The sequence below is a fragment of the Camelina sativa genome, chromosome 5, assembly GCF_000633955.1.
Source record: "Camelina sativa cultivar DH55 chromosome 5, Cs, whole genome shotgun sequence".
In the NCBI taxonomy this organism is placed as follows: domain Eukaryota; kingdom Viridiplantae; phylum Streptophyta; class Magnoliopsida; order Brassicales; family Brassicaceae; genus Camelina; species Camelina sativa.
This window is the reverse complement of record NC_025689.1, coordinates 12,303,680-12,314,789: the sequence shown is the minus strand read 5'-3', so window position 1 is coordinate 12,314,789 and position 11,110 is coordinate 12,303,680. Positions and strand designations below refer to the sequence as shown.

Here is an 11,110-nt window from a genome sequence, read left to right as displayed (position 1 = left end):
GTTTGTCTAGAAAAACACTAGCGCTAATAGATGGGGTTGTTATGTGAGGGTCATGGGTTTAAGTCTTAATCCGGCTAAAACGTATGCTTTTACAATGATGTGTGTATTTTTATTTAAGTTTGATTTTTTCTTACTCAATATATTTCAAAATTTTGTTTCTATATTATCATAATTAAATCTGAATGTGTCATAGTTTCTGTTTAACCTTTTTAGATCATGCCAAGTCTACTAACTACTAACTTTCAAACGTAGTGGTGTTACAATATATTTTTGTTTGTTTGACCGATTGAACTAAGCAACTGCATTTTGAATAGAAACTAAATGAATAGAATTAGAGGCATAAGCTACAGTTTTTGAAGGAATGAACGTAAAAGATTCTCAAACCGTTTCTCTGACAATTTCTTTTTCAACATTTTAATAGAATTTTTGTAGGACTAAAAATACCAATTTTTCTAATTTAATAGACACATTTTGTTATTTTTTCTTTGCTTTCGTTCATTAATTTCAAAAATTAAGATCAAATAAAATTATTGAGGATTGTTGATTTGAGTGTTGATATGCTCAAATTGTAATACCCTAATGGTATTAACAGTCTTGCAGTTGTAATACTCTACGGGTCGAATCCACAGAGACTCTAGTTCACACAATATATTTATTACTCTTTTAATTATGCTAAATCAAAATATTAAATTAAAAAAAATGCAAAACATAATTTAAAAGTATTGTAAATTCTCAGAAATTCTCAGAAATTTATGGAATATTAAATCAATCAAATAATTAGGATTCAAGCAATTAGAAATCAGATCTAAAACTCTAAACACACTTGTAAAATAAATCATTTCTCACTGCAAATATTATCTAAATTTAAAATCAGAAAATCCAAACCTCTTTGCAAAATTCAAAGTTAAAAAACACACTTATACCATGGTTAAAAATCACAAAACCATGATATATCAAGTTGTCCTCTTTAAATTATGATTAAACAATTTTAGTGGGGATTTTTTTTTGAAGTGCACAAATTACATAGTTATTTGTGTGATTAATCACATGAAAAAAATTAATGTTATTAATTTAATAAAACGACAAATGTAAGCAGTTTAATGCTATTAATTCAAACCAAAACAATAAACAATAAATAAATACTAGAATGTAATTTTGTAACATTTTCTACAAAATAATAAATTACAAATGAAAAACAATCAATGCTATTAAGTTTTTAAAAATTCAAGCAAAATTACTTTCTATAATATATATATTTTGGACAAACCAGTTTCTATATAAGATTTAGTTTACTCATTTGATATCGTTGATATCTAAATAGAAGTTATTTGTATGATTGGATGATACAATGAAAAAAAAAATCTAAATAGAAGTTATATTTCTGTAAATCGAAAGACTTACTACTGTATATAATTGTGTACTACTTCATAAATTCCTGACACCAATTTATGCAATATATATGAAAATATTAAGGTATCAACTACATATGGTGAATTGTGGATGACACCAATTTATGAGTCATTTTCTAATGTGTGCGGGAGCAGTACATCATCTCTGGTTTAACCACAAAATCTAAATTCATCTCTACTACATCATCATCCATCACCATATCCAAATTCAATTTTCAATACACTATCTGAACTATAATTTCCAATTCATTAATCCCATGGTTGACTTTCTTTAAAAGAGCAATCACGTTACGAAGATCTTTCTCCCGGTTCTTTTCAGAATTGATGCCAAAAAGCCATCCACTATTATATACACCATGGTTTGCTCCTCATGAGCCAGTTGTTCATGATGCTAACAACAATACCAATTTCCCCCCGATACCAAATTGTTGCATGCGTAGAGTGAACACGATTCATCCATCCTCGAGGTGTACTGAGCGGGGCGATAAGGATGTGCGTTTCTTGCTGGATCTTCAGGCGGACCGTCCAGAAACGTAGACGTTGACGTCATCTTCGACGGCGATGGAGGAGTTTTTCTCGTCGGAGTTCGCAAACTAAAAAAATTCAAATTTTGATTTCGATTTGGAAGTTTTCACAAATTAGGTTTACAGTGATTATTATTTATATATATATATATTATACTAATTATATATTACCAGTGCATTACCAGAAAAAAAAAAAAAAAAACAAAATTACGGAATCTTCAATTAAATTCCATGTTTTTCAGTAATTTATTTCGTTTCATTAAAAGTAAAAAAAATAAACAATTTTTTTTTTTTAATTCATTATAATATAATGGAGTAAACTGTATTTTTCAATACACTATCGGGACTATATGGGGAAAATATAGTTGGGTAAATAATTTTCAATTTTCAATACACTTTATGAACTATAATTTCCAATTCATTATAACGGGGTAAACTATATTTTCAATATAATTGGGTAAACTGTATTTTTCTACACTATCTAAACTTTTTTGAATTAATACAATTTTTTTTTTATTGAGAAAATATTAATACAATAGTCCATTTTGATAGATATATTTTTTTTTTTGAAAAAAATATCTATGCAAAAAAAAAAAAGATCTTTGTGATATACTCAACTATATGCATGTTTCAAACACTAAAATATTTAACCAAGCTTTTCAAAGAAAAAAAGCGTTTAACACCAAATCTCTCTGACAAGATTATACAAAATAACCCAACTTGTCATGTTTTCGAACGCTTAAAATTAAACACCTATCTATAGATGTTAATTAAGGGCAGGCATGATTTATGCAAGTTATATATTAATTCTATGATCGATATATTAACTCACATGCATGATTTCATGAAGATGTGTGGGGATGTCAACTCTAGGTCTCTTTATCAAAGGGAAATGTCAACTTTAGGTGAGATTCCAACAACGGGGTCACTCCAATTGTATTATATGACAGTCGTTCACTACGAGCTGCGTTTTGAACCTAACAAACCAAGCAAAACGTAACACAATTAATTATTTTCATAACCTATATCATATATAGAGCACAAATAACTTGGTCAATCGTAATATGTGGCAAGCTTTTTTCAAAAAAATAAATTATAAAAAAACCGCAAATCTAATGGTAAAGGGTATTAGACTTTTATTCCCGTCTAGGTATTTAATTTCTAAACTTCAGAAATAAGTTAGTATAAAGTAAAAAAAAAATACATGGTTTTAAATTAAATTTAGGAGATTTTTAATAACAAATCATAATAAATTTCTGAAATTCACCCAAAAATAATCGAAAGATCTAAAAACTTCAACCTATGGAGATAACGTTTCCCTTAAGAACTAGCTTGTTGGGTGAGAGAGCTGACATATCTCTGAGACATCGATCAGTCTAGTATGTAATAGCAGCAACGCTGTAAGAGTAAGACCAACTTGCTCACTAATTTTATGATCCAAAAATAAATAAATAAAGCCTATTTATCGGGAGCAACTCATACGTGTCAAGTTTTAAATGGGTAATGAGAAAATAGAAAAGACAATTTTTTTTTTTTTTCCCACTTTCCTTCTCCTCTCTCTTTGCGACTCCCTCTCTCTCGACGGAACTGCGATTCACACACCTCAAATCCATAGTTTTCAATCGATTCATCCATAAGAAACTCGTTTTTAATCTCTGATTACTACTCTCTGTCGATGTAATTTGGATTCTCAGCTTCTGGGTTCCTCAAAAATCGAATTTTAGGGTTTTTTGAAGAACAATGTCGTCTTCTTCGGTGATTAAACCAGAAGACGTTCTGTGTTACATTCTTAGAGCATTCAACGATATCTGATTTTGTCATAGTTGTATATTACATTCTTGTAGCTAATTGAATAATATAGGAAATTCATGATAGGTAATATGAGTAAATAAGATAAGGATATCGATTTTGTATAACTCTGCTTCATACTCAGCTATATCCCCCACCTAATATTTGAGTTGATTGGATTAGTAGAAGCTGGTAATGATTTATATTACATTGAGGTTGAGAAGGCATCAAAATCAACTTGGGATCCGATTCTTGAGAAAGATGGGTTGGGGATAGAAATAAACGAAACAGTCGAACGTGTGTCTTCTGTCATCCAGTTTCTTAAGCTTTTGTTCTTATTTGTATCTGAGTATATAAGTTTAGGTTCTTAAGCTTTTTGTTTTCTCTATAATTGTTGTTGATCTCTTCTTATAAACATGACAACTAATATTTAAATCCATTTTTACATTTCTTTGTTGATAGGAACCTGTGAAGAGACATTTCATTTTTACTACATTCGCCTGAGGTGGTTGAGGCGAATGTGAAGCTTGTTTGCAAAAGCCCTGAAAAGCTCATGAGATCTCTTACATCAGTCAAGCAACTCTCTTTATGTTTATATGGTTCAATGGTAAACAGAAACACATGTTTTTTTGTGATGTGAATATTAACATGCTCTTAGATCGGATCGAATCTGTTGATTTTACTTCGACGGATGAAGATACCAAGTGATCATCTGATAATACATGAATGAATCCTTGACTTACAGTCCGACAGGTAACTTTTGCTGTTAAACTCTCGGAGTTTACCTCAAGTTTTAATGGTCTTTATCAGTCTAAACCATCTTTTCTCGTGTTTCTATAACAGGTAGCTGCAGGAGGTACTCACTCTGTTGTTCTAACCCGTGAAGGCTATGTGTGGACTTGTGGCCTCCCGGTGACATAATTTGGCACTGAAGAAGATGGGACTTTGTGGGCTTGGGGTAATAATGAATATGGACAACTTGGAAATGGAAATACCCAGCCGAGATCTCATCCTATTCCAGTACAAGGCCTTGATGATCTCACTTTGGTATGTGGTCTGAAATTTCTGGTTTAAGCACTCATATTGAAACCGATGCGTTCTGCTGTTTAAATTGTAAAGGCCTATGTTAAAGCTGCCGAGTGTCTACTATAGAAAATGCATGTGTTAGGTTGATATCGCTGTGGGTGAATAATGGCATTCGACAGCATTAACCAATGAAGGAGAGGTATTACAACTTGTATCTAAAGTCTCACTTTTATATCATCTGGTTTCTTGATCGAGCCATGGCTGGGTTGTTTTTAAGCTTGAGATAGATCTTAACTGTAAAAATGATGTGACTTGGCTATATACAATCTTAGGTCTATGGTTGGGGAAGAGGAGAACATGGAAGGCTCGGGTTAGGTGAAAATGGCAGAGGTGACAGTAGCCAACCTAGTAGGCCGATTTGACTGGAGGGTAGAGGCTGGTCCAAAAGGGGGTTGAATCTGATCTTGCTGAAGCCATTGGTATCCATGTTTGCCGCAAGTTCCCTCTCATTGCGTTTCCATCTTCTGTTATGTAAAATGCTTTCTCTTCCACCTCGTTTTGTAACACTAATAAGAATAGTTGTAAGAATTGACGATGTTAACTATTCTTTTCCTTTTTATAATGTTTTACAATGATGTGTGTATTTTTAAGTTTGGTTTTTTCCTTACTCAATATATTTCAAAATTTTGTTTCTATATTATCATAATTAAATCTGAATGTGTCATAGTTTCTGTTTAACCTTTTTAGATCATGCAACAAGTCTACTAAATTTCAAACGTAGTGGTGTGTTACGACGATATGAAACAATATTTTTGTTTGTTTGACCGGTTGAAGTAAGCAACTGCATTTTGAATAGAAATAATAGAATCTAAATGAATGGGAATTAGAGGAATAAGCTACAGTTTTTTAAGGAACGAACATAAAAAGATTTTCAAACCGTTTCTTTAATTCGGACATTTTTTTTTTGTCAACGCAAATGGACAATATCTTTTTCAACATTTTAATAGAATTGAACAGAATTTTTGTAGGACTAAAAATACCAATTTTTCAAATTTAATAAACACATTTTGTTATATATTCTTTGCTTTCGTTCATTAAATTCAAAAATTAAGATCAAATAAAATTATTGAGGATTGTTGAATTTAGTGTCCTCTTTTAATTATGTTTAAACAAGTTTAGTGGGGTCTGATTTTTAATTTGAAGTGCACAAATGACATAGCTATTTGTGTGATTAGTCACATGAAAATATTTAAGGGCAATTGTCATGAAAATATTTAATGCTATTAATTTAATAAAACGTCAAATGTAAGCAGTTTTAATTCAAACCCAAACAATAAACAATAAATAAATAGAATGTAATTTTGTAACATTTTCTACAAAATAATACTGTAAATTTCAAGTGAAAAACAATCAATGCTATTAAGTTTTAAAATGTTTAAGCAAAATTATTAATATATATATATATATATATATATATATATATTTGGAAAAATCAGTTTCTATATAAGATTTAGTTTCCTCATTTGATATTGTTGATTTCTAAATAAAAAATTATATTTCTTCTACTAGAAATACTTAGTACTGTATATAATTGTGTACTACTTCAGAAATTCTTTTTATAAAAACAGACTTTTATAATATTTTGTTTTTTCAAATGAAAATCTATATGATTTTTAGTTTATAATATCAACGATCATGTGTAAGAAAAATTGTTGCAATCTATGTGAAAATATTAAGGTATCAACTACATGGTGAATTGTGGATTTTTTACACCAATTTATGAGTCAATTTCTCATGTGTGCAGGAGGAGTACATCATCTTTGATTCAACCACAAAGTTGCAATCAAAGAGGGAACAACATTTTTGAGTACTCTGGAAGTATATTGTCCATACTATAGAAGCATATTGTCAATTATGATGTATGCCTTTGCGCCTCATGAGCGAGTTCTTCATGGTGGAAGCAACAGTACCAATCTCTGTCGGATACAAAGTTGTTGCATGCATAGAGTGAACATAAGTATTGTTGTCCTTCGTAAGCAGTTTGAGTTGGAGAGTTATTGTCTTGCTTTTGAATTAGACATCAATCTATTCTCTTCAAGACAAACCTTTCTTAAGCTAATCGATGATGTTGGTATGTAATTCCTCTCTTTAAACTGACTGATGTGTATAATTGGTAGTTTGAGTAGTATAAACACTGATGTGTATAATTGGTAGTTTGAGTAGGTATTGTGGCATAGATAGTATAAACACTGCAACTAGAGCATAGTATTAACTGTTGTAATATAAACATTGATGTGTATAATTGTAGTTTGAGTAGGTATTGTAGCATAGATAGTATAAACATTGTAAGTGGAGCATAGTAGTAATTGTTGTAGCATAACTACTGTTCCCAGGTGATGATGTCCTATGTGAAATTGCTGCTTCATTGGATGCTCGTATGAAGGACGCACAAGAGGAAGCATCGAGGAGGAAAGAAGAAAAGAAGAAGACATAGAGATGAGAGAAGAGTCTGTATTTGACTGTGTAGGGAGCAGGAGACTTTGTATTGTGTAGAGCCTAGTAGTGTATGTGTTTTTGTTTTCTTTTAAAACTGATTAGGAGACTCTGTGCCTAGTGTATGTGTTTTTTTTTTCCAAACTGATTACGGCCAATGTAGTAAACTCAGGGATTTGGTATTTTCAAACTGATAAAATACAATGTTTTCACATTCGTTCTCAGATGTCGAATGGTTAGTAGGACAATAAAGCAGAAGACACTTAAACATGTACTCAAACTAATGTCCTTTTCAGGAACTTGTTTGTAATTTGTGTGAATCTGTCAACAGGGAAGGTTTGATCCTTCATATATTCTTTCAGGCAGGTTTGCCTTGCCTGAGAACAGTGTCTATTAATAATTGCACATCCAGGGTAAGACCTCATGCAGTCAAAAGTTATTGGTCTCTTTCCTTCAATCCAATTGCTTACTGAGTTATTTTGGTTTTCAGATGCTTGGTAAAAAACGAGTCCTGGAAGAAAGCTAATGGCTCCTCTACAACAACTTCAGGTTTTGTTTACTCAAACATGATGTGGCAGGTTAGAGTAGTTGTGATGTTCCCCATTATAAAATTATTTTGATAGCTAGTTGCAGATGAGATGGATTACTTGATAGAGTATTTGTGATGTTCTCTCAACTGTAGGAATTTCTCCATCATTGTGTACCGTTTGAAGCATTATTCTGTTTAAGCTTTGATGAAGAATTTTGTAAGTTGAGTTTAGTCCTTTTAACTTATTATTTCCATTAATGCAGGCAACGCTTTGATTTTTACTTTCTATCCCTATATCTAAGGAGCACTTCCTTAGGATCCTGCAGGTGAGGCTTTGTGCTTTGTGGTAAGTCGACCTCAACTTTGTCATATATAAGATACCTTTGATTAGAGAGAGGAAATGGCTGATTAAAGTGATTAATAAACCTAGTTTAAATATGATGCAAGTACATAAGGAGGAAGCTAAGTATATAAAGGAACCTATCGCCAATGTCCTTTCTTTGGTTTTTTTTTCTGTGGAGTTTGATCATGTATTGCATAAGATGAATGAGACAGAAATGTGCATTATATATTGACTCACATTGACTTGATTTCCAGGAGCGTCTAGAATCATTAGGTCCAGTTCCAGAGCATTAAGTGGTTAGTATTCTACTTTCTCCTTCACTCAGTCATCTCTATTTTTACACTTTTATGCAGTTAAAAAAAAGTAATACCACTAATCGGTTTAGCAACAAATTAAATAAAAAGAGGAAACGAGAAGGTCAGAAAAAATGGATCTGACAGTTTGATGAAACTCTTGGAAGCTTCCTAAGAGCATCGGTGATCCTCATGTACTTATTGTCGGCATCGTTTTCTTTCCGGCGACTCACCTTAACACCAACCTTGACAGTTTCAAGACATTTCAAATTTGCCAAGAAATGCCTCATCTGTTTCAACTCTCTGCAAGTACCTCGATACCCTGAAATATTTAGCACCTTCACTTGACATGTCGATAAACAGCATACACCCTCATCCATCTTCATCTTCTTCTTCGTCCTCCTCCTAGGGATGCAAGCGCAGGCATCTCCGCACATATCTGTAACTTGGTGGACAAGACCCTGAAAGCAAAAACCGAATACTCATGTAGCATACAATACAATATTAAAAAGTAAGCACAAGCCAATTCATCATGTGCAGTAAAGTAATAAATCTAGCAAAGAAACAGAAATAATTTTGGTGTGTGAAGATGATTGATACCTTGATGACTAAAGTCTCTAGGTTTGGAGAGTGGTTGAGGAGGAGTGGCACCACTTGCCAGCCTATATATTTGTCACTCTCAAAAGATAGAGTAAGGAGGTTGCGAAACACCGGCATTGTATCACAGCACAAGTGAAACACCTGGATTATAATGAGATATCGTGACAACCAAAACAAACATATGATCGAATAACACAAAATAAGACTTTAGAACTTTTCAAACTGAAACAATGAATAGAAGCTAGGAAGAAAACAAACTGACCTCAAGAGTATCAGAAGATAAGTGAAGGGTTTTAACATTGCTGATCCCTGCAACCAGATGGTTAACATCACCAAAAATATCCTCCTCTGTATCACCATCCTCATCACTGTCATCCACCTCTGTAAGTTGCTCCCAGGATCGAAGATCGAGTCTAGCTTCTTCAAGGGAACGCAAATCAACCACATCATAATTGAATAATTCGACGAAGCTTTGTTATAGACTAATATAATAATTTGCATCTTATCTTGTGAATACAAATTAAAAGAAGAACAACTGAATAATTAGACAAAGCTTCGTTAAAATTTTATAATTAATAAGTAACTCTTCCATATCTTATGTATCCACCATATATTTTATTTTTATTAAAGGGTTTTCTTACGTATCCACCATTTCTATGTGGATCTTTAAAGTATATCCATTTTTGTATGGCCAATTATTACCTTTACTAGATTAAGACCCGTGCTAGAGTACGGGGTTGAAGTTTTTTAATTTATATTGTAATTTCTATATAAATTATAATTTATATTGTAATTTTATTGTGAAACCATAGTCATTTTTTTTTAGGTATATGAATATGAGCGAATATGAGCGAGGTATTTTTTGTGAAAGGTGATTTGTATTATTTATATTGGCAGTTTTGAAGATTCTTCCGTGATTACAGTAACTTTCGTAGATTAAGATATTAGGAATCACGATTAATAAGGAAATATTCTGTTTATTGTTTTTGGAAATCAGTTCTGTTTATTGTTTTTGGAAATATATTCCGAAAATGAACAGTTTACATGGATTACACCTAACATATATCTTGTAGCAAATTAATATCAAATTTTTTATAATCCATTTGTAATCTACTATTAAAATTATATAATCTACAAATTTGAAGTTGTGTACTTTCCTTTTATTAAATAGGGGATTAGTTATTTTTGGAAAATATAACTTTTACAAAATCGAACTGATAGTTGGAAGATGAGTGAGGCGGCAGAGTGCTAGAGTCCAAGTCCACGGATTAGCACGAAACTCTCTGATGTAATTCAGATTGCTTCTTGTTGTTTCTTACAGAATCTAACAGTTACACAAACACAGACTTATATTTATTTCCCGACAAAAACAGAAACTCATCTCTTTCACTCACTCAACTAAACTTTAAGCAAAAAAAAACAAACCCTCAGGTACTTTTTATTTCCCACCTCTTCAACAACACAGAAGAGACTTTAATAAAAATTTACTGAACTCAGTCAAACATTGCTTCTTGTCTCCCCCCCCACCGTTTCCAAAGATTTTAATTTTTTTTTTTTTTTGTAAGTAAGTAAGAAAAAATAGAAACAAAAGAGCAAATACCGAGAACCGAATCTTCCATGTCATCTCAAAGGCATTTAATGATGTGCATCGAGTCTCACATGCTTATTTTTCTCCGAGGTGCTCAAAGATGTCTGTTCTCTTTTCTCTTCTTTCTTTTAGTTTGTTCTCATTTTAATTTTTAATTAAAGTAATTTAGAGAAAAATTATTAAGTTCTTCTTTCTTATGAATGAATCTATAATACGTTAGCAAGACGAACCACTTCCCAATGTGACAGTTCTAATTCTAAAATATATCTCTCCATTAGCACCTAGCTAAACTATTTATTCCTCCTCTAGAGTGGTCCTGTTAGCTTAGTCCTTTTTATTTTCTATATTTTCCTTTTTAGCAATAATGCAGAAAATACCCTTCCAGTAAATATATGTACCGATGTATGTACGTATAGATTTTATGATCGTACGTAAGCTCTCCACTCGGACTTTGAATAGTTTCAAATTGTTGTCACTACAACAAATATGTACATTGATAGCAGACGGATATAGCTCA

The 11,110-nt window shown here is 32.0% G+C and overlaps 2 protein-coding genes across 5 annotated transcripts in view; one reads left to right on the top strand and one right to left on the bottom strand.

The window, feature by feature from the left end:
* Positions 1-5,375, top strand: part of LOC104786658 (protein LIGHT-DEPENDENT SHORT HYPOCOTYLS 6-like) — a 10,260-nt gene extending 4,885 nt beyond the window's left edge. The window contains exons 2-5 of one of the 4 annotated variants that reach the window (XM_010512106.2): positions 4,184-4,474; positions 4,565-4,768; positions 4,874-4,946; positions 5,080-5,375. In XM_010512106.2, the coding sequence (XP_010510408.1) occupies positions 4,184-4,245 (62 nt within the window). In that variant the 3' untranslated portion in view covers positions 4,246-4,474; positions 4,565-4,768; positions 4,874-4,946; positions 5,080-5,375. Of the gene's footprint in view, positions 1-4,183; positions 4,475-4,564; positions 4,947-5,079 lie in introns of all 4 variants that reach the window. The other 3 variants (XM_019245868.1, XM_010512104.2, XM_010512103.2) reach the window with 3 other exon arrangements.
* On the bottom strand, positions 8,369-9,657 carry LOC104789178 (F-box/LRR-repeat protein At2g29930-like). The gene is made up of 4 exons (XM_019245272.1): positions 9,647-9,657; positions 9,268-9,475; positions 9,006-9,146; positions 8,369-8,866 (listed from the first exon to the last, which is right to left on the bottom strand). Exons 1-4 carry the CDS (start codon positions 9,655-9,657, stop codon positions 8,531-8,533), a joined length of 696 nt encoding a protein of 231 aa, XP_019100817.1. The 3' UTR covers positions 8,369-8,530.

Excerpts from the sequence above, each read along its gene's own strand:
- LOC104789178 (XM_019245272.1), bottom strand. Across the intron at positions 9,147-9,267 it reads TATCTTCTGATACTCTTGAG|GTGTTTCACTTGTGCTGTGA; the intron begins GTCAGTTTGTTT and ends ATTATAATCCAG. Across the intron at positions 8,867-9,005 it reads TAGAGACTTTAGTCATCAAG|GGTCTTGTCCACCAAGTTAC; the intron begins GTATCAATCATC and ends TTTTGCTTTCAG.